Below are 24,374 nucleotides of genomic sequence, written 5' to 3' on the forward strand. Positions count from 1 at the left end.
CACGGAGAGAAAAAGAACTGATTAGGACTCTCACGTGATGGGTGGAAAGATGGCCACGCCCGTGCGCGCTCGAAGGCTCTAGAAAACTTTTGTTGCCAGTCGTGAGAACAAGCAGCCTACTTGTCCTCAGAGAATGGTAGGTTGACTCTAACTAGGAGCAGTGAAGGGGGGGGGGGGGGGAAGAGATCAACGGTGAGCCGTTGCACAGCACAAGGCTTAGGGAAGGCCTGTAGGGGTGAAAAGGGAGGATAGGTAGGGGTACTTGGCTGGTGTGCAAAACATTGATTGCGAAACTGGGGAGCAAGTGGGATTTTGCTAATAGTGGGGTAACATGATCACGACGATGGGCATGACAGAGAACTGACTGGAGATACTTGAGAAAGGAGTTAGAGAGACCAGAGTACATTGAGTTGCAATAATCCAAGTACATAGTGACCAGGGAGTGAAGGAGTGTAGCACAGGAATCATTGTCTAAATACTACTACTCCTTATCATTTCTATAGCGCTACTAGACGTACACAGCGCTGTACTATTGAACATGAAGAGACAGTCCCTGCTCAAAAGAGCTTACAATCTAATCAAGACAAACAGGACAAATAAGGGATAAGGGAATTACCAAGGTGGGAATGATTAAACATACATGGATACTGTACAAGTGAATAGGAGTACAAGTGAAAAGGTGTTAAAAGCAGCATCAAAAAGATGAGCTTTTAGCCTAGATTTGAAGACAGCCAGAGACGAAGTTTGACGTACTGGCTCAGGAAGTCTATTACAGGCATATGGTGCAGCAAGATAAAAGGAACAGAGTCTGGAGTTGGCAGTGGAGGAGAAGGATACAGATAAGAGAGATTTACCCAATGAACGGAGTTCCCGGGGAAGAGTGTAGGGAGAGGCAGGGCCGCCGAGAGACTAGGCCGAGCCCAGGGCAAGGCTGCCCCGCCTCCGCCCCCCGTCGCTTCCCCTGCCGCTTAACGCTTGGCTGCTCTGCACATGCTCAGCTGACCGACTGGCGTCCCCCCTAGGAAGAAAATCGCATGCAAATGAGCTAACAGCGAGCAGCTCATTTGCATGCGATTTCCTTCATGCATGCCCATTTTTTTCAGAATCGCTAAGCAGCAACCGGGTATTGGTACGGGAAAGTCTTTTTTTCTTGTAGTTCATCTGGGCCTAAGTTATTTTGCCAAAGATCACAAGGAGCAGCAGTGGAATACGACCTAAACATTCTGTTGGCTTGGAAAGATTAATAAAATTAAACCATGTGCAATGTTACCTTCACTGTCAACAGATGTTAAAAGATTAATTTTACAATCATAGGCACCAACTTTTCAAAATGACTGGGGGTGCCAAACACAACACAAATTACCTCTCTTTGGATACAGTGAAGGTGCTTGCTCATTATTGGGGCGTTTTGAGTACCATCTGTACCACAAAGCTGGCACCTATGCTTACAATTTAATCACAGAAGGCCACTATCCCAAGGGAACAGGTATTGTGTGCTTCCCCACCAGTTGCAAGTATATATAGCAACCAGTAGCAAACTCATGGTTCAGTCACTAGATGTCTTCCTACATCTCAAACATTAAAGTTCTATGGGGTTTTTTTTTTGTTTTTTTTTTAATATTGTTTATTAACACAACTTCATGCAATACAAGATATTATGACCACAAAATTGAAAAAAAAAAAAAAAACATTTCACAAAAAAATTGTTAACTAACAAAAAAGACTATCAAATCTGCTCAAACATATGCTGAACCTATGATTTTCATTTTTCTCCCCCCCTCCCCTCCCTCTTTGCTTCCAAACAAACTCTCCAACTGATACCCCTCCCTCACCCTCCCCTAACAATTCAGGATCCTGCTTTTTTCTGTGGGAGTAAGTGAGTCCCAGAACGGCGACCAAACCTTACAAAAAAAATCTCCCCTTGCAGAGGCCAGCTCGCGGATCTTCTGTTTCTCCACTGAGCAGCACTGCATCATGGCGCTACGCCAGTGCGATGTGCAGGGGGCCTCTCGTGTGGTCCATTGCTGCAAAATTGTTCTTTTCCCCATCAACACAGCTCTCCTTAAAAAAGCCCTCAGTCCCTCTGGTAGCGGTCCTTGCACCAGAAAGACATCAAATAGTTGGCCCGGAGTAGGCCTCCACCGTACCCTCCACATGCCCGACACCTGTCCGCCCATTGCCAACCAAAAGGAACGCACCAATGGACATGACCAAAACATGTGTCCCAGAGATGCTCCCGGGCCCCTACATTTAGGGCAATCATCTGACTCTCGCAAAGTTGCTCTGAAAGCTCTGTGGGGCGAAATATGAAGGCGCAGCAAGAATTTGTAGTTCAACTCTGTCCATGCTGCATTCTCAGTCACTCTCTGAGACGATTTCAAACAAATCTCCAGTTGTTGTGGTGTCAAACACCAGCGAAGCTCTTTGGACCATCTATCGCATATGAGAGTAGTGTCCAATGGCGTTAAAGAGTCTCGCAAGCAGCTATGGTAGTATTTCAGTGGGGTTCTCTGCTGCGCCTCCAGCCCCAGCAAATCGTCCTGCAATTCCCACACACCCCTGGCCAGGGAACCGGCCGGCAATGAACGGACATAATGACTTAGCTGTAGATATGCAAATGTATCACCCCCTTCCAGACCAAATTCCTCACATAAGGTCTGAAACGGTTTCATTGACCCCTGCTCTGTTACTACCTGAAATAGGAACCGGATCCCCCGCGCTGACCATTTTTTAAATAGGGTCGAGGACCCTCCCTCCGGGAATGCCAGGTTACCCCGAATTGGCAACAGGGGCGACACCGATCTGTCCCACTTATAGGTTTTGCTTATCCAGTGCCATGTTTTCCTTAAAGGGTTCAAAATATATTTGTAAGGACCCAGAGGAGGTAACTGGTTTGTTGGCGCCTGTAACCAGTATGCAAAATGTAGCGGTTCTGTCAGAGCAGTCTCAATCCCAGTACATGAAAAGTGTTCAGTGGATCGGAACCAGTCCGACAGATGGCGCAAACAGCTGGCTATCGAAAATAATTTCAGGTCCAAAAGTCCTAGTCCCCCTTTCCCTTTCGGCCGCATCAATGTCTTGATCCCAATACGTGCTCTCTTTCCTTGCCATAAGAACCCATTAAGCTGTCTCTGAAGCCATGTGTCCTCTTTACAACTCAGAATGAGCGGGAGCATTTGTAAATATATGTCCACTTGGGGAACAGGGTCATGTTATATAGAGCTATTCGTCCTTGTAATGAGAGAGGTAACCCCCTCCACCCCCGCAGTGTTGTTACTAGCTTGTCTTTCAGTGGACCGAGGTTTATCTCAGCTAACCAGGAAAGATCAGATGGAATTAGCACACCTAAATATCTGACCACCCCCTCTGCCCATTGGAACGGAAAGTCCCCCACCCACTCCTCCCTCACCGCAGATTGAACCGGGAGAGCTACTGACTTATGTAAATTTAGAGAAAGGCCAGAAAAAAAACCAAACTCCTCTATAACCTCTATTAGATGGGGGACCGAGATGGTAGGTTGGGTGAGGGTCAAAAAAAGATCATCCGCGAATGCAAGTACCCTTGTTTCTTTCCCACGACATGTTACTCCTTTTATATTGTGATCTTTTAGTATGGTGCGCAAGAGGGGTTCTAAGTACAATAAGAACAATAATGGGGACAGGGGACACCCCTGTCTGGTACCCCTTGCCACTTTAAAAGCGTCCGAACGAAGTCCATTAACCAGTACCCGTGCCGTGGTGTCCCGGTAAAGCGTATTTATGGCAGCCAAAAGCCTCCCTCCCACCCCAATATATTCAATGGTTTGGAACAAATAGTCCCAGTTGACTTTATCGAAGGCCTTGGCTGCATCAAACCTCACTAATAGTAGTGGGTCCCCTGTAGCCTGCCCGTAGGCCGTTGCCAACAATACTTTCCGCACATGGGTAACTGCATGACGGCCTCTTACAAAGCCCACTTGGTGTTCCCCTACCAGAGATGGAATATGGGCTGCCAACCTGTCTGCCAGTATCCTAGCCAAGATTTTTATATCCACATTGAGGAGAGATATAGGTCTATAGGACTCCATCTGGTCCAATGGCTTGCCAGGTTTAGGAATCAGAGTAATAAGTGCTTCATTTTCTCCCTTAGAAAATGAGCCCCGGTCTATCACTTCATTATAGTAATCTATTAAAGGACCATATATTTGGGGTGCCATGATTTTATAGTATTCATTTGAGAAACCATCTACCCCTGGGGCAGACCCCAGCTTTAGTTTCTTGATGACTTTTTGCACTTCTATCCCCTGAAGTGGTTTAGACAGAGCCTGTTGGGCCTCTACCCTCAACTTGGGCATCCCTGCATCGTCTAAATAGTCCCTCAACAAAGGCCCACGTTCACAATTCCCTGTGGCATACATATCCTCAAAAAAATCTCGGAACCCATCTAAAATAGCTTGTGGCGTAGAAACTTGTGACCCCCGCTGGTTGATAATCTTGGGGATAAACTGTCGCGGAATGTTCGACCGTGCCACCCTCGCCAAGAGTCTGCCCGGTTTGTTTCTAAAGCACTGGAACCTAAGGCGACCCGCCGATAGATGTCTCTGCGCTTGTTCGTGAAGAAGGGAGTTAAGCGCCACCAGGGAGGCATCCATCTTGTCTTTGTGAATCCTAGAAGGATCAGCAATAAATTTTTTTTTTGCTAATTTATACTCCCCTTCCAGGCGCAGCACCCCTGCCGCCATTCTCTTGGCCCTAGCACTTTGAAAAGCAATCACCTCTCCTCTTATAACAGCTTCAGAGGCCTCCCAAAATGTGATTGAGGAATCACATGAGTCAGCGTTAGTGTCAACATAAAATTGCCATTTTGTCTGTAAGTGTTCAATGAACTGTTTGTCTTGGTGTAAAAAAGACGGAAATCTCCATGGTCGTGCCCCTGTTACACCCACAGCCAGATCCAAAACCAGCCAGATCACTGCATGATCAGAGACAGCTAATGGGCCTATCTCAGCCCTCCGAACCCTAAAGAACCAAGACTGGGATATCAGTATGTAATCAATTCTCGACCAGGTTTGGTGGACTTTAGATTGGTGTGTATAATCTCTAGTGGTGGGGTTATGCACCCACCAAGGGTCCACCAAATGAAGTTGGCGGCAAAGCGTCCCCATGTCCTTCCCTCCCCCCGGTCCCCTGAAAGCCCTAGGGGAAGATCTATCCAGGGCAGGGTTCAGTACTTGGTTGAAGTCCCCCGCCCAGATCCATGGAGCATCGGCATTTTGAAGGCCCAGGGCAGTAAGAGTTTGAAAGAAGCTTGGGCTATATTAATTGGGGCCATAAACCGTGCACAGATAATACTGTTGGCCCTGGTAGTTCATCTGCACTAACACTATACGGCCCTCAGCGTCCTTGTGGATTAATTTGAACTGACATGGGAGACCCTTTTTAATTAAAATGGCCACCCCACTTTTCTTACCCCCTGAAGAGGAATAAAAACACTCCCCTACCCACTGTTGCTTTAGTTTTTTGTGTTCAATGTCCGTAAGCTTAGTTTCTTGGAGACATGCGATGGTGGCACCCCTGCGCCTCAACTGTGTCAATATTTTGTACCGTTTCACCGGGGATGTAATTCCAGAGACATTCCAGGAAAATATTTTTATCTGAGAACGATCAGCCAGTCGCCAAAATTTCAATAGTTAGGATGACAGATTTACTACTCTGAACATCCCCGGGGGCCAGCCCCTCCCCCCAAGGGATCCAACTTCCATACAGAGCAGGGGTTCTCAGTACAACCATATGATTCACCAATGATATCCCCCTTCTCATACCTTTACTCACTCCCACAGCACTAGTGCACCTCCATGTAGCCCTCTCCCCCTCTCTCCCCTCCCTCCCCACTAACCTAATCCCCTTCCCTCTCTCTCCTCCCCCCTCCCCCCACCCTTGTCCCTTCCATCCCTCTCCAACCCCCTCCCCTCCACCCCTTCCTCCCTTCCCTTTAAACCCACACATGTATTACCCATTAGAATGGGTCCCAGGGGTTTTCCTTGTCTCCCTGCACCCGACTCCTAATGCAATTTAAACAATATACCAACCCTGCAACTTAGTGTTCTAGTCCTGATCAGATTAGCCCAGTACTTAGGACTATATGCAGTTCAGCCACTGCCTGCAGCGTCCCGGTCCTTCAGCTCCAGTTGTTGCACATACTTCTGTGCCTCCTCAGGAGTTCCAAGGGTTCTCCACTGACCATTGTCTTTGACTTTTAGCACTGCAGGGTAAGCCAACATAAACTGGGTGCTCATTTCATGCAGCTTTTTGCAGTATGGTGTAAACAGCTTCCTCTTCTCCTGCAGAGCTGCAGAATAGTCTTGGAAGATAAGTATTTGGTTACCATCAAATTTGGTTTCATTCCGTTTCATCCGAAATCCCCTGAGAATTTCCTCTTTATGTACATAATTATGTACTTTCAGGATTACTGTTCTTGGGTTGCGTTGGCCATCTTGCTGTTTGCCCACGCGATGGGCCCTCTCCAAGCATAAGGGCCCCGCGTGGTCAGATAAAGCGAATTCCTTAGCCAGCCATTTTTCCAGCACTGAGGGTAGCACCGACGCACCCACCGATTCCGGTAGGCCCACAATTCTTAAATTGGCTCGACGAGACCTGTTCTCTAATTCATCCAGTTTTTCAGTTACAGACTCCATTTTTTTCCCGATCTCTTTAAACTGTTGCACGTTGGGGATTAGAGACTCCTCCACTGCTGACACCCGCTGCTCGAGCTCTCCCGTTCTCCTTGTTGTATCCGTGATTAGCGCCTCCATCGTCGCGAGGCGTTCTAATACTTTGTCCCATTTAGGTTCGACCACCGCTCCAACTACCTCCGCCAGTTGCCGCAGCTGCTCCGCCGAGAAAGCCGTGGAGTCTTTTGGCGGCGGGCTCGCCTCAGCGCCGCCCGCCGTTTTCGGCTTCTCTTTTTCTTTCTTAGAGCTTTTGGGCGCCATTGGTTGGTTCGGGGAGTTCAAAAATTTTTCCATATAATCTCCCCTCGCAATTCCACAGTTGTGGCAGTGTTTGCTTGTAGTTTGCAGGGTTTATTCCTGAAAGATCGAGTCGGGGCCTGGGAGAACGCGGAAACCACGTCTGCCTTGCCTTAAAGCATCACGTGACCGTCTAAAGTTCTATGGTTTTATCACTATGTTTCACACTAGAATTTACAGTAAACAAAATGAAATACAGTTGGGACAGAGGGATGTGAGGAATGCATATGGATCATGTGTCACTGAATTATTTCCAACCCCTCTGTGTGCATGCTTCTATACATGTGTGTGTATATACTTGTTGGCTCTCTTGTGTGTCAATGTCCTTGAAAGGAGATGAAAAGGGGAGGGCAATTTGAAAGGTGAAATTCCCTAACTGCTGTATTACAGTGAATGAATTACTGCTGTAGCTGCTGGAACCGCCTTGCTCATAGAAATGCACTGAGCCTTTTTTTTTTTTTTTAATTTAAAGGAGGGACTTTATTTTTCTGCAGCTTTCAGTCTAACCTGATCCATTTTCAAACTTAAGTTTCTTTTCCCCAGTTTTGCTTCCATGCCAAATTTGATACTGAGCCATTGTTATTTTGGCCCCCCGTTATTTTTTTTCAAATCATCAAGTTTAATTTCTTTCCAACTTTTTATTGGCTTTGAAAGAATAACTTTAGGAAATATTAGAAAGTTTGCTGCAACTCTCTTTGATCAGATAGAACCTCCACAATCCTACTTCTCTTACCAAGAGAGTGGTGGTGCTTACCTTTGAGAATTGGTCTAGCCCATGGTTTCTCAGGCCTGTTCTAGTAACCCCAGCTTCATTTAACCACTTGTTATTTGGCACGTTCAGCAAACCTGGAATCCTCATAAAGATTTCAATAAATTCTATATGCAGTTTGTAACATGCTGACCTAGTCTAGATTTTATATACAAAATTTAAGGGAGTCATTCACTAATGGTTAATGCATGGTGTTAACTCTCTCACTGTATAGGTAGGGGTACTCTTGTGAGTGGAAGATCTCTTGTTGATGTTTTGGGCCTACTGATAATCCCTCCCTTTCCATCCACACTGGTGAAATGATAGTCAGCTGCTGGTGCCTGCAACACCTCTGCATGCCTCCCAAATTCTACAAGCTCATTCATTTTGCTACAAAACCAGCCAGCTAAGACCTCTCTATTAGGCTTCAGCAATTTCCAGAACAGATAAGTGATTCAAAATTAAATCATTTCAACAATGAAAAGATAGAAGCTTTGTCAAAGAAAGCAAGAATTCATACGGGACCTTAGAAAATAATGTATTTTTAAACATTTGTTCTCTCTTACAAATAAAATTAATCTTCCTGAGATATACAATTCATTTACAATTGATTCTCCAGCAGAATCTAGTTCAATAAAAAGACTAAAAAAAAACCCCCTTCAAATTAATTTCTTATAAAGTTTGGTCTTTGTATCTGTTTCGTCCCCCAGTAAAAATGGAATCTTGCAATTCAGTTATTTTTAAGAAATGTGCTTTTAGTATAATGTTTGCTGCCCATACTGTCTTTGAAAATAGTTCTATATCAGGCACAATAACATAGTAAAGAGTGGCAAATAAAAATAAACAAAAAAACCTATCCAGTCTGCCCAGCAGTGATTTGTCCTCTGGTTATATGGGAGTTTGTATGCATATCTGAAAACCAATATCCAGTCCCTCAGCTAACCTATTAAAGTAATAATTGCCTTTTAGAGTTGCCCATTTCTCATTGCTTTCTCATAGAACCACTGGTTTTAGGACTACAGCTGCTGCTCTGTGTTCATTACTTCAGTGCTTCATTTCCATCCTCTTGCCACCAGGGATCCTCTGTGTTCATATCACTCTTTTTAAAATTCTGCTACGTATCTGAACTTGACTGAATTGTAATATTACACGTTGGATTGACGTATAGTACACATAAATGGTGAATATTCTGGAAGGTAGGGAAGGGAGGTGGGGAGGGAGGGAGGGAGGGAGGAGGGGGGGAAATGTAAAAAAGGAGATGAAGAGATTGTTATTTAGTTTGCACTCATTTTAACTTGTTTGTCCAGTTTGGATATGTGCTGAGAGGATTGCTTGTATGTTTTGCATTTTCATCAATAAAAATTATTGAAACATAAAATTCTGCTACTGATTTTATCTCTACTGCCTCCTCTTGGAAAGCATTTGAGGCATCTAGCACCCTTTCCGTGAAAAAAATATTTTCTGACATTGTTTCTGAATCAACTCCCTTGGAACTCCACATTATGACTCCCAGTTCTATAACTTCCTTTCCACTAAAAAAAGAAAGGTTGCTTTTTAGATTACTACTGCCCTTCAGGTATTTAAATACTGCTATCATATCCCCCATGTCTCTCCTCTAGGATACACAGTCACTTTCGCTGTCCACCCCATCCAGGCTGTCTCTCTCTTCCTCAGTCTCCACAATCCTCATCTGATTGTGGTCTCCAATCTGTACATTTCTGGCATGTTGAATCTGGATGACTGGTTGGGTACCACCTGAGGCATACTGAGTTCCTTGGGCATCAGAAAAATGCTGAAAGGGCATGCCATTTAATTGGTAGGGCATATGAGCCATCGGGGGAGGCACTGGGCCCAGTGATGGGAAAATTTGAGAACAGTCTAATGGGAAACCACTAGCTGTCCCTGGAATTTGCGGCATGCCTGGTTGAAATGGTTGCTGTGGTCCTGGAAGATGGAAAGTGGGAGTATTGTACATAGTCTGCAGAAGCTTCAGATGTTGACTAGACAAAGCTAAAGTGGCATCTTTTATTTGCTGGTTGTATATCACCTGTTTTTCGGTTATCTTATTTCTCCTCTTCAGTTCTCTGACCGCCTGCTCCTGCTTCCAGTTTTCCTTCATCTGTTGAATTCGATATGGATTGAATGTTTTCCGTGCAGTCCTTAAAAACGTTGGTAATTTTTCATTTAGAGGTACAATGCTGTTCAGCACCATGGGGATTTCTTTCAGTGGGTCCTCCTTGGGCAGGAATGGAATGACGCTATTGAATTTGTGTTTCTTATTAATAGAATTCATTAGTACAGTGTTGGTTTGGAGACGAGCCCAGCGAGATACAAAATGGCTAGTGAGCAGCAGGATTGTGAAGGCTGAGTTATCTACAGCATCCTCAATGCAGGTTAGAGGACTGTACCCTGGCATCTCAAATTCTTCACAGTAGGTGGTTCCATCAGGAATCCCAAAGTTTTTTAAAGTGTCTCGCACCTTTATGGCAATAGCTTCATCTCCTTTGGCATGAAGAACAACAAAACTGAAGAATGTGCTTTCACTATCTACTGTCTCAGTTAACAGAGGAGTGGCAGAGGAGATAGGTTTAGAGTCTATATTGTGTTGCAAAGTACTATTATTGTCTGCCGGAGGCACAGTGGAGCTGGGACTGCTCTGAGCAATCTCTGTGCTGGAAGATACTCCAACTGATGTCACATCTGTTCTTTGGCCACTGCCATTTTCAGGTTCATCTGTCAGCATTACATGTTGACTGGTGCTACTGGGGTCTGTGCATTCTATAGGAAAACAATAGCTAGTCTGAGGCACTGAGGTTTCAGAACCTGGGCCAGTGGAAGGATAACTACATGAAACCTCTGACTCCTGACTATTGTGCGTAGTTGGCATACTGGGCTCTTGTACTGCTTCATCCTCCTCATTAGCGTTCTGAACCCCAAGATCATCCTCCCCCACTCTGTGCTGTACTGGACCATGTATGTTGTCTTGGCAAAGCTTGCTTGGTTCAATATGGTTATTGCTACATTGAGTAGGCCTGCTGAGAAATTCTGCTGTAGGGGACTGACTGATTTCCAGATTACTGCTGAAAGATGCCATGTTGCTAAAGGAATGCAGTGATCCAAGTGCTGTGGGAGCACAGCCCTCATTCCTTCTCCTGTTGCTGGGAATTGATAAGGGGGATGTTGGAGCTGTAACATTAGGGATGGATTTTAAAGTCAGAGGTTCGTTAAACCCAGTACTGTTGAAGCTATGAACACCACATGCCTGCAGAGATTCACTCAAAAGATTCTGCAGTGAGAACTTATCACCAGATTTAGAAGCCTCAATGGCCACTTGATAGGCTCGATTCCTGGCAGACTCTGCACAGAGGTTTTCCTTTACCAATAGTGTGTAAATTCGTGCCACTGTTATCAGGACATCTGGATTTTGATGAGGGGCCACAGAGTTACTGCCATAATTTTGGTGCCATTCTGAATGCTGTATTTTATTAGAAATATGTGGTGCCACTTGGTCAGTGTCTAATGTGGTTAGAGCCACCTGTGCTTCGTCATCTTGTCCCAAAGTGTTGAGGATCATAGCTTGGAGTAGTTTTACATACTTAGTACTGGATCTCATACTATTCAGTTTGTCTTGGAGGCTAAGGAGCTTCTTTTTAGGGGTTTTGTTTAAGACGTTACAGATATTCTTGTAGGTTGGATGTATAGCTAACATCTCAGCCATTTTGTCATGTATGCAGTCCACAGCAGGATTAAGTAACATAAAAAGAATAGTGAGTCAGTGGGCACTGGTCATCATCATACAAAAAAGGAGCCAAGAATTGTTCCCAAAACACATTTCCCTTGTGGTGCTTTACGCTCTTCCTCAGTGCCGAGCACCTGGACCTGCAATGAACAGAACAAATTGTTAAAGACTAAGTTAGCATCCAGGAATGTTTTCCTGATTTATTAATATGTTTTAAATCTGAAATGTTCTTTATAGTTCAATTAAGTTTCTGAGTGCACACAGAAAAATGTGTTTATATATTGCGAACAAATATTACAGCAATAATAAATTCAGCAGGGGGAAGAAAAAATATGTTTTTTTAGAATATATAAACAAAAGGATTAGAGAGGAAAAGCAATCTTATTACTTAAACATAATTAAAGAAAGTAACAACAGTACTAAAGAGATACTTAAGGTGATGAAAACTATTTCAGGGACAGTAGCAACAAGGTCAAGGGTGGTGTTAACTGCAAAAGACTTTGCAACTTATTTCCAATAGAAAATCACTGAATTTAACTCATCACTCCAGAGTTATCTACAGACAGATCAGACCAACTTAACACGGGACAAGGGTGAGAACTAATACCAAAGGGAGAATGGTGGGACTGTGGCAGATTGCTCTTGGCCTTCCTTTGCATTAGTAACAGTGATTTGGAAATTTGCTAAAGGAGGATGTCCTGTAGACCCTTTGCCCTTGTGGATAATGAAAACAATTCCTGATTCTTTATTACTGTATATTGCAAAATGGGCAAATCTTTCTTTATAGGAAGGATGTTACCCAGAACAATTGGGTCAAATCAAAGAGAGAAAAGGTAGGGTTAAAGCAATTTATGAATTATCACCCAGTAGCAGACATTCCAGTAATGGCAAAGACAGTGGAAGCTATAGTAGGTAGGCAGCGACAGGATCATCTGTTAGATTATGTTTAAATCATCTGTTGACCCTCCCTTACCTAATCTTCAAACACTAAGAACTATACCTGTTATCATGAAATGAAATGATTATGTCATTACCATACTCTGTAAGCCACATTGAGCCTGCAAATAGGTGGGGAAATGTGGGATACAAATGCAATAAATAATAATAATAAATAATAATTATTGAAGCAGCCGATTATAAAAAAACAAAGCGTCACACCTGCGGTGTAAGGATTCAATTTCAAATACAATTGGATGTTTTATCAAATATTCAAACTTTTCTTTAATAACAACTCTCCCTCCTCCCCCACCCTATCAACCCCTCTTCCCTCCTCCTCCTAAACTTTAATAATCCTTAACATTAAGGCACATTAACCACATTGTGAGGAGAGCCACAGCCCAGAAAAATAATGTTCTAAGGCTGATTCAATAAACGGCTACGTGTAGCAGGGTGTAACGTGTCCCAAAATCGCTCCCAAGTACGCTGGAACTGTATCCCCTCCTTTTTATTTATTTATTTTTTATTACATTTGTACCCTGCGCTTTCCCACTCATGGCAGGCTCAATGTGGCAGGCAATGGAGGGTTAAGTGACTTGCCCAGAGTCACAAGGAGCTGCCTGTGCCGGGAATCGAACTCAGGTCCTCAGTTCCCCAGGACCAAAGTCCACCACCCTAACCACTAGGCCACTAATATCTCTGAGCCCAAAATGCTCCAACTTAAGTTAATCATATGAGTGCTCCACATTGCTACTTTCGGGCCACAGGATTGTCTCCAGTGTAACAGTATGACTTTCTTACCAATTAGAATAGCTCTGTGTAAAAATGATTTAAAACCTGGTGGACTCGGTTTCTGGTGATGACATATATTAAAGAGCATTAATGGGTCCTGTGCCACTCTATATTTACAAAGCCCATAAACGGTCTGCAACAGTTGTGACCAAAAGTGGCTGATTAACGGACAGTTCCAAAACATATGGCTTAGGTTTGCTGATCTCTGATGACATTTTGGGCAGTCTCCTGTTCCACCATATGAAGCACGATAGGCTCTGTATGGAGATTTATATTTATATTGTAATTCTGAATAATGAGCAAAGGGGCGATGTTTCAGTACGTTCAAGCCAAAAGTTTGACATTGTTCTGCTGCTACTCCATTGCTAATTCCTTTGACCAAATCTGAGCAAAGTGGTTATAATCCAAATCCTCTGTTACATTATAAATTACTAGATCCAGCATAATTGGGATTCTACAGCCTCTAAAGGATGGAGATGGCAGTGCCAGCGGTAATGACTGAATTGAAGTTGATGCTAGAAAAAGACCAGCAAGTATTTCTGATGCAATTAGATTTATCTGCAGCCTTTGATTTAATGCTCTACTGATTACTGTTACAGAGACTGAGTGATGTAGGAGCTGTGGACTCTGTTATTAGATGGTTTACAGGTTTTCTGAGACAAAGAATTTTAAAGGGGAGTTGGAAGGGACAATTCTCGGTACCTAAGGTTATGAATCGAGGAGTCCTACAAGTGTCACCATCGTCCCCAATCATTTTTAATTTATTTCTTAGTCCATTAAGATGAGTGTTTAAATCTTTGCAGGTAAGCGCTGAACTAAAGGAGTGTCAATATGGAATCACCTATAGCAGTGTTTCCCAAGTCCAGTCCTGGAGTATCCCCTTGCCAGTCAGGTTTTCAGGATATCTACAATGAATATGCATGAACTTGATTTGTATACAGTGCCTCCATTATATGCGAATCTCTTTCATGCATATTCATTGTTGATATCCTGAAAACCTACCTGGCAAAGAGTACTCCAAGACTGGTAGCAAAGAGTACTCCAAGACTGGACTTGGGAAACTCTATCTATAGAGCATATGTTCCTCATGTGAGACTCCTCATGAGAGATTCCTGAGAAAATTAAAAAATCATGGGAGAGCAGGCAATGTCCTTTTGTGGATTAGGAATTGGTTACTGGCCAAGGACTTTCACTAACCACACCCTCTCCAAAAGACATTACACAATGTGATACCCGCAAGCGAGCCTTCTCCAGAGTAGCTTAACACAAGACTATCTCTACTTCAGCAAGCAGGTGAAAGTTTGGCTCTTCAACCAGGCCTTTACTGGAAGAAGTAACTAACTCGCTGGTCTCACTCACACACACAAGGAGTACTCAGGCTGCATATACTGCAGCAGGACATGTTTATCCACTCCTACCCTAGCTGAGATAATATTTAACCATCTCTCTGACCTCACATGCAACTTTCTTCAAATCAATCACCTTACTTTCTAATTCTTCCTACTTTCTTACTCATCTATATGTTACAACTTTGCCTTACCCCTACCAATTATAATGTTCTAGTACATATTGAGGGGCATAATCGAATGCAAACGCCTATCTCCATGGGCGTTTATCTCCGAGAACGGGTCCATGAAGGGGCGGGCCGAACCGTATTTTCGAAAAAATGGACGTTTTTGAGCTGGGCGTTTGTTTTTTTAGCGATAATGGAAACTAAAAACGCCCAGCTCAAAAACGTCCTAATCCGAGCCATTTGGTTGTGGGAGGGGCCACGATTCGTAGTACACTGGCCCCCCTGATATGCCAGGACACCAACTGGGCAATCTAGGTCAGTGCGGTGGACTTCAGAAAAAGCTCCCACATGCATAGCTCCCTTACCACGGGTGCTGAGCTCCCAACCCCCCTCCCCCAAAACCCACTACCCACAAATGTACAACACTACCATAGCTCTTAGGGGTGAAGGGGGCACCTACATGTGGGTACAGTGGGTTTTGGAGGCCTCCCATTTACCAGCACAAGTGTTACAGGTGGGGGGGATGGGCCTGGGGCCACCTGGCTGAAGTGCACTGCGGTACCCACTAAAAGTGCTCCAGGGACCTGCATACACGCAGGCCTCTAGGACTTGTTGCTGCTGTATAACATTGGCACACCAGTTGACACCTGAAGACTAATCTCTCTGAAAACGTCCTTTATTGGAATAACCGCGTTTACTCACAGTTAACTGCAGATCAGAGGTTGTGCCCCACTGGCAACGAGTCTCCCTGGTACTGAGATTAGCAGTAGGTCAGAGCTGGCAGAATGCTGTACAATGCCCTCTTTCAGCCACATTTAAGGTAAGAGCTAAGTTCTCTAACGTGGCTAACACAGGAAAGGGAACTAAAACTGGCTTACAAAAATGGCCACTACTGCATGGACTACAACAGGAAACACAACAGGGTACACTCTGACCCAGTAGGCAGGGGGAAAAGCACCATGGGAGAAGAGCCTACCAACTACCAACATCGTGAGACTGTAACACAAGCTAATGAAATCACGGAGCCCAATACCCTACACCCACCACAATGCAATGCTGATGTGACCCTGTACTGCACCCGAGAGCCACATCTGACCCAGGGAAAGGCTGTGACAGGATCGAACACATTCTGCTGTCATGGAGGTGGGTACGGCATTTGAGGCTGGCATACAGGCTGGAAAAAAAGTTTTTAAAATGGGGTTTTTTTTGGTGGGAGGGGGTTAGTGACCACTGGGGGAGTCCGGGGAGGTCATCCACGATTCCCTCCAGTGGTCATCTGGGCAGTTGGGGCACGTTTTTGGGACTTGTTCGTGAGAAAAAAGGGTCCAAAAAAAGTGACCCAAAATCGCGGTCAAAACGCCTTTTTTTTCGATTATCAGCTAAAGACGCCCATCTCTCCTCAGCTGATAACCACGCCCCAGTCCTGCCTCCACCACACCTCCGACACGCTCCCATCAACTTTATTCATTTCCGCCACGGAGTGCAGTTGGGAACGCCCAAAATCGGCTTTCGATTATACCGATTTGGGCGCCTTTGCGAGAAAAACGCCCATCTCCCAATTTGGGTCGAAATATAGGCGTTTTTCTTTTTTTCGATTAGAAGCAGGATTGTGTTGTCACTGCAAGCAGTATACCATGCCATACTTTGTATTGCTCTTCGAATATTTTTACAGCTCTAATTGCCTCCTGCTCGTGTTTGATCTATTCTTACTGTACACTGCCTTGAGTGAATTCCTTCAAAAAGGCGGTAAATAAATCCTAATAAATAAATAAATGTTGATACTTATACAATCATGTCAGGGAAATGGAGAAAAACTCTGCAGTCTTGAGTGGGTTCCTAACAGCTGACTACAGAAGCCTCCATTTTGGATACTGAAATTCAACCAGGTATGTTCCACATAAGGCCAACAGTGCAATCCAAACTATAGTCCATTATTTCACCTCCCAATAGCTCCTCATTTTAGACTGCAAGTGCAGATTGTGAAACAAAACCCTTTCACCCCACAATCTCCTATACTGCAGCAAACATCAGTGGGAAAGATATATGCTTGCAAGGTTACTAATGCCATAGATCTTGCATTTTGAACTAGGTTAAGCATAAAAATCAAGTTTGTGGTTGACACTTCATGACTAAGAGCTGGTAGCAATGGGAAAATTCATTAATTCAAAGATCTGAGAAGTTTTGAGAGAAGAGGACATTTCTCTGGTAAGTGAACGTTATTTTGCTCTGTGCTTTGGTGATTTAAAGACTGGAGGTAAAACAGAAACTGCAGGATTATTGATAAAGACAGTGTGAATTTAGAAAAGCAAACTTTATTAACTAGTTTCCATAGTGTAAAACCCTTTTCCCCATAGTTTTATACTTGAACATTCTGCCAGAGGTAGAAACTTAGCTGTCTCCGCCAATGGCATTAGCAGATTGCCTCTAGAAGGCACAGCAGGGCCTAGTTCAGTTTTTATACCCACCTCTCCTCCTGAATGTCTGCCCCTACTACACCTCTTCCTATACAGTCTTAGGGCTCCTTTTACAAAGCTGCGCTAGCAATTCCGGCACAGCACATATGATGAAGCCTATTCAGTTCCTATGGGCTTTGTCGCATTTGCTGCGCCGGAATCACTAGTGCGGTTTTGTAAAAGGAGCCTTTAATTTATAATCAATTATTCTAATTAGGATAACAAGAGGGGTGTTTTCATTACAGAATTTGAATTACATTTCATTACTTTCTGAAAAGCAAACACTAAATAAATATAATCTTAAGGCTCTTTATATTAGTATAATATCCATAGTACCTTAACAAGTTTTAATTAAACTCAGTAATACTAAGATGTAGACAGCAGTCCAGAAGTGAGAGGGATGCTATCCAGTTTTTTTTGCATCGAGTGCCACATATATGATTATCTCCCAGTTGGCGAGAAGTTATATGTGTTTGCTCGATGCAAACAGTTCCTGGCTCTCAAAGAACAAGTTTGTTCTCTTGAGGCTAAAGTAGCAAACCTGGAGAAGCTGAGGGAGACAGCGAGCTACAGGAACATTGTACAGAAGTCCCACCTCCTGTCTGGCAGTCCCTGGATGTGTCTCCAGGAGCTTCTGTCCAGGAAGGAAGGGTTAGAACAGCTGTTGTAGTTGGTGATTTGAACATTAAGCATGTACATAACTGGGTAGCTGGTGGACATGAGGATCACCTGTGTCGCTGCCTGATGCGAAGATGGCAGACCTCATGTGTCACCTAGCCAGGATTTTAGATAGTGCTGGGGAGGAGCCAGCTGTCTTGGTACATGTGGGTACCAATGACATAGGAAAATGTGGAAGGGAGGTTCTGGAAGCCAAATTTAGGCTCTTAGGTAGAAAGCTGAAATCCAGATCCTCTGTGGTAGCATTTTCGGAAGTGCTCCCCGTTCCACACACAGGACCCAAGAGGCAGGCAGAGCTCCACAGTCTCAATGTGTGGTTGAGATGATGGTGCAGGGATGAGGGATTTAGATTTGTTAGGAACTGGGCAACATTCTGGGAAAGAGGCAACCTATTCCAAAAGGATGGACTCCACCTTAACTGGTGGCACCAGTGGCGTAGCCTGGACCACCCAAATTAGATTTGGGCTCCCCAGAATCTGCAAATTTGGCTGGCAAGGGTCCCCAAGGCCCACCAACAGAAGCCTTCCTCCAGCGCTTTTCGTGGCCTGCCCTGCTTCCCCACCCCCGTGTGCATGCTTGGTTTTAGAGAAACTGAGCACGCACGAGGCTTCGTGTATGCTCAATTTCATTAAAACTGAGCATGCACGCCACAGGGGGCAGCAGGGCAGCGAACAGCGCTGGAGGAAGGCTTCTGCTGGTAGGGCTTGGGGAACCCCGCCAGCCCAGGTATGTGGGGTTGCGGGAAGCAGAGAGCAACGGGGAGGTCTGGCTATGCACCCGGTTGGCACTACCATTTAAAAAGGAAATAGAGCAGCTTTTAAACTAAAATGGGGAGAAATCCAACAGTTGCCCAGGAATATATGGTTTGGTGTGGAGTATCCTTCAAGGATACTATTGAAAAAGGACAGTCAGGGAATCCCAATTGTGAGAGTGCAGGTGAAAGGGGATCCGGGAAGGCACAAAGAAAGGGGGTGCAGGCAGCCGGGGAACCCCAACGGGGCAGATTTCATGTGCACAACACCCACATTCAGAAAGCTGGTCTACCGGAGGCAGAGAGGTTGGCCGGGTTAAGGAAGAAGAGGAGGAACTACCAGTCCCAGAATCCTTCTCTTCCCCACCCGGCGGTGCAAGAGTTAGGGGGAGGAGATAGAAGATTGGGAAATGGTCTCAGAGGAAGGTGATGAGGGCCAGCTGGAGAGTTTGGGGGCGGGGGAAGTTGGAGAGGAGGATAAAATTGAGGTTACTGAAGGACTAGGGGAGGAACAGATGGCGATTGGAGCCCTGGCTCAAACCCAAAAAGCTGCTGTAAGAGGGTGGCTAGCTGTACCTTGGAGAGACTGGTGGAAGACCAGAGGAGAGAGGCTGAGGCACTGGGGGAAATCTCTACTAAAGAGGAAACAGGTGCAGCCTGTGGGAGAGAAAGAGAGCTGGGCACAACTGAAACCCCAGCCTGAACCAGGTGGGAATAAAGCTGTGTAACCATGCTGTAAGAAGGTGCAAGAAAGACTGTGTAAACTGTTTCATACTAAAAAGGTCTGGGCTGCAACCTACCAAGCTATTGGGGGTTTTCCCTCTGATAATGTACTGTTCCCTAAGTGAAGTAATCTGAGCCAAAGTGAAGTGAAGTTATATGGACTGTTTTTAAACCTGAGTTTGAAGTTATATGGACTGTTTTTGAACCTGAATTTGACTGTGTTGAACCTGAATTGTGCTCTGGGCTGCGAGCCTAAACAACCTGGAGTGAAGGGTGTTTTGTTGATTTGAAGCAAGAAACTAAAAGCTCTTACTTATAAACATTGGGCTTTGAATGTGCCTCTGTGAAAGGAACGGAGGGAGGAGGAAGTCCTGGGAGTTCGCAGGGCCTGGAGCCAAGGCTCAGAGGAGCCAGATTGCTGTGGAGTGAAGGCGACAGTTGTGTGGAGGAAGAGGCAGCTAAGCAGGGTCAAGCCTGGCTGGGTCCTGGATGGGCGACCCAGCTACACAATACAGAGGTTTCAACAATGGTGAAAGAAGGCCAGGGGTGTTTTAGGACACAGTAGAGTAAAAGATGCAAATTATCCCCATCAACATCTAAGCAGCTTGTAGATGCAAGGAAAAAACACAACTTGAAGTGTGTATATACAAATGCTAGAAGTCTAAAAAAGATAATATGGAAGAGTTGGAGTATATAGCACTAAATGAAAAGGTAGATATAATAGGCATCTCAGAGACCTGGTGGAAGGAGGACAATCGATGGGACACTGTGTTATCAGGGTACAAAATTATATCACAATGATGGAGTGGATCAATTTGGAGGGGGAATTATACTATATGTTAAAAGGGGAATTGAGTCAAACAAAATAAACATTCTACATGAAACAGACAGCAGCGTGGAATAATTATGGATAGAAATTCCAAGTGTGAAGGGAAGGAATATACTGTTAGGGTTGTATTACAGTCCACTAGGACAAAATGAACAAACAGATGAAGAAATGTTTACAGAAATTAGGAAAGCTGGCAAATTGAGCAACAGTATAATAATGGGTGATTTCAATTACTTCAATATTAACTGGATAAATGTTACATCAGGGAGTGCTAGGGAGATAGAATTCTTAGACATAACAAATGATATGACTGCTTTATGGAGCAACTGGTCCAGGAACTGACAAAAGGGGGAGCTATTTAGATCTAGTCGTTAGTAGAATGCAGGGCATAGTATGAGAGGTAATGGTGCTGGGTCTGCTGGGAAACAGTGATCATAATATGACCAAATTTGAGCTAAGATCTGGATTGAAGTCACAAAGGAAATCTACTGTAACAATGTTTAATTTTCAAAATATCAACTATGATAAAAAGAGGAAAACAGTTAAAAATAAGAAAAAAGGTTAGGACTTGAAATCAAGCATGGACGTTGTTTTAAAATAGCACAAGAAAAACCACCAAGGTGGAGGAACATATATACCCACTACATGTATTTCACAAGGAGTAAAGAAGATGGGGTATTGGATAGGTCGAAATGTATTTATTTCATGATTTTAAATTTATGACCTTAACAATTATTTATTTTATAGAGTTTGATATACCACTATATGCAAAAAGATGGCTTCAAGGTGGTTTACAATTTTTAAAAAATGGCATGTCGCTACAAGAGGCAGAATGAATTTAGTGGTGAGCAGGATAGGCAAGGGATGAGAGGTGAGTTATTAGGGCAGACTTGAATTTAGTGTAAGAGGATTCTGAGCAGAGGTGGGAAGGCAATGTGTATTATGTTGTTGTATGGACCTTTGTTTTTATCTTTATGCCTTTTATCGCTGTAGCGGCTCTTCCATTTCAATCGATATTTTACTCTTTACTTTCATGTATTTTATTGCTTGTGTGTTGATTGTTTTTCTCAGACCCTGAAACAGGCCTTGTATGGAAACACGGTCCCATATTGGGTCCCAGTTTTTGTTCAATAAAGACTGATTAGTGTTCTATCAGTTGTATGTGTGTCTCAAGTTTGTTGTTTAAAAATACCATCTTGGAAGCCCAGACCAGATGTATTCCACGTATTTACAAAGGTGGAAAGAAGAGCAAACGACAGCCAGCATGGTTAAAAGGTGAAGTGAAAGAGCCAAAAGAACATCCTTCAAAGAATGGAAAAAAGGACTCAAATGAAGAAAACAAGAAGCAATATAAGTACTGGCAAATTAGATGCAAAGCATTGATAAAGAAGGCTAAAGAGAATATGAAGAGAAACTTGCCACAGAGGCTAAAACTCACAGCAACAACTTTTTCAGATACTTCAGAAGCAGAAAGCCTGTGAGGGAATCTGTGGGACCATTAGAACATGAAGGAGCAAAAGAGGCACTCAGGGAAGACAAGGCTATAGCGGACAGATTGAATGAATTGTTTGCTTCAATCTTTATGGAAGAAGATGTAAGAGATCTACCTGTACCAGAAATGGTTTTCAAGGGTGACGATGAGGTGGAACTGAAAGAAATCTCAGTGAACCTGGAAGGTATACTGAGCCAAATTAGCAAATTAAAGAGTAGTAAATCCTGGACCAGATGGCATGCACCCTAGGGTACTGAAAGAACTCAAACATGAAATTGCTGATTTGCTGTTAGTGATCTGTAACCTGTCATTAAAATTGTCCATAGTACCTGTAGATCGGACAGTGGCCAATGTAAGGCCAATTTTTAAAAAGGGTTCCGGGGTGATCTGGGAAATTACAGATCGGTAAGCTTGACTTCAGTGCTGGGAAAAACGGAGGAAAACTATTATAAAGAATAAAATTACTGAACACATAGACAAAGATGGTTTAATGGAACAGAGTTAGCAAGGATTCAGCCAAGGGAAGTCTTTCCTCACCAATCTGCTTCATTCCTTTGAAGGCGTGATTAAACATATTGATAAAGGTGAGCTGGTTGATGTAGTGTATCTAGATTTTCAGAAAGCTTTTGACAAAGTTTCTCAGGAGAGGCTCTTGAGAAAATTAAAGAATCATGAGATATGAGGCAATGTTCTGTTGTGAATTAGAAACTGGTTATTGGACAGAAAACAGAGGGTAGGGTTTAATGGCCATTTTTATCAATGAAGGAGGGTGAATAGTGACGTACCGCAGGGATCTGAACTGGGACCGATGATATTTAACATATTTGATCTGGAAATCAGAACAAGTGAGGTGATTAAATTTGCAGATGACAAAACTATTCAAAGTTGTTAAAATACATGCGGACTGTGAAAAATACCAGGAAGACTTTAGGAAATTGGAAAACTGGGCGTCTAAATGGCAAATGAAATTGAATGTGGACAAATGCAAAGTGATGCACATTGGGAAGAATAATCCAAACCATAGTTACCTGATGCTAGGGTCCACCTCGGGAGTCAGCACCCAAGAAAATTATGTAGGTGTCATTGTAGACAATATGCTGAAATCTTCTGCCCAGTGTGCACTGGCAGACAAAAAAGCAAACTGGATGCTAGGAATTATTAGGAAAAGGATTGCAAATAAGACCAAGAATACCATAATGCTTCTGTACCACTCCATGGTGTGACCTCACCATCTCAAAAAAGATATTGCAGAAGGAGATGGAACTCCTCAAATGAAGAAAGGCTAAAGTAGTTAGGACTCTTCAGCTTAGAAAAGAAATGACTGAGGGAAGAGATGATTGAGGTCCACTAAATCCTGAGTGGTGTAGTAACAAGTAAAAGTGAATTGATTTTCTACTCTTTCAAAAAGTACAAAGACTAGGGGACACTAAATGAAGTTACATGGAAATACTTTTAAAACAAATAGGAGGAAATATTTTTTCACTCAACAAATAGTTAAGTTCTGGAACTTGTTGTCAATGGATGTGGTGACAGCAGTTAGCACATCTGTGTTTTAAAAAAATGTTTAGACAAGTTCCTGGAGGAAAAGTCCATAGTCTGCAATTGAGAAAGACATGGGGAAGCCACTGCTTGACCTGGGGATTGACAGCATGAAATGCTACTATTTGGGTTTCTGCCAGGTTCTCTCTCTCTCAGAAACACAATTTATCCTCTCTTTGGCTTCTCATCAATAAAGCTCAAGGACAGTCACTTACGCTGGCAGGTATTAAGCTGAGAATATCTTGCTTTTCTCATGGCCAGTTTTAAGTGGTGTGCTCAGGAGTTGGAATTGATAAAAACGTGTATGAGTTCACCCTGAACTATAAAACAAAAACACTTTATAGCCCAATGCTTTCCAATAAAAGTCCGACGTAATATATATTTTACAAAGTTTATCAGACTGACCATTTTCAAATATGTCAACCATTAGATGTTTGATTTCCCTGAGCAACGCCATGTAATTCAACTAATATGAGGGAGAAAGAAAGAGGCCCAGTTCATTTACTATATATATATATATATATAAGAGGAATATCAGAATATCGTAATGAAGCTTGTAGAATCTCAATTGTTTAAACAACCAATCGACCACTAGATATCTACCTATGCAAGAGTAGGTGCTTGAACGGAGGAAAAAGCCTCAAACGAACCGCTAAGGTACTCCTTATGTTAACGAATCAACTTTAGGGAGACCTGCGGACTCATCACAGGCAAAAAACCTCCTGACTCTTTATTTTACAGCTCTTCAATTCTCTAGTCTAGTTGAAATACTTAATGTAATTATGGAGAAACTTAGCTTTCCAGCTGTCCAATCATTCATTGAAGCTCTTCAGCTACCACGGCCTCAGTATGTCTCATGTCACTTTTTTTCTCTACTGTGTCTCTTCTTATGTGGTTCTTCCTACAGGATGTTTTCTTCTTCACTGCCTTCTTTCCCATATTTATTCATGCCCTGTGACTTACTCCATGCCCATATCCTCTTATCCCTCAGTTTCATTCTCTCTACCTCTGCTTTGTGAATCTTATCCATTGTGATTCATACACCTTTCTCTAGAGAGCTGTTTAAGAGGTTAGGACTCTTCAGATTAGAAAAGAGATGTCTGAGGGGAGATATGATAGAGGTCTACAAAAAACTGAGTGGTGTAGAACGGGTAAACATAAACAGATTTTTTACT

The 24,374-nt window shown here is 43.4% G+C and overlaps 1 protein-coding gene across 2 annotated transcripts in view; it reads right to left on the minus strand.

Moving 5' to 3' along the window:
* Positions 1–9,127: 9,127 nt before the first annotated feature.
* The window catches only part of TICAM1 (toll like receptor adaptor molecule 1), a 34,900-nt gene continuing 19,653 nt past the window's right edge, over positions 9,128–24,374 (minus strand). For both annotated transcript variants that reach the window (XM_030217918.1, XM_030217919.1), the window contains one exon: positions 9,128–11,633. In XM_030217918.1, coding sequence (XP_030073778.1) covers positions 9,370–11,511 — 2,142 coding nt within the window. In that variant the 5' untranslated portion in view covers positions 11,512–11,633 and the 3' untranslated portion in view covers positions 9,128–9,369. The remainder of the gene's footprint in view (positions 11,634–24,374) is intronic.

The sequence above is a fragment of the Microcaecilia unicolor genome, chromosome 11 (assembly GCF_901765095.1).
Source record: "Microcaecilia unicolor chromosome 11, aMicUni1.1, whole genome shotgun sequence".
Taxonomy (NCBI): domain Eukaryota; kingdom Metazoa; phylum Chordata; class Amphibia; order Gymnophiona; family Siphonopidae; genus Microcaecilia; species Microcaecilia unicolor.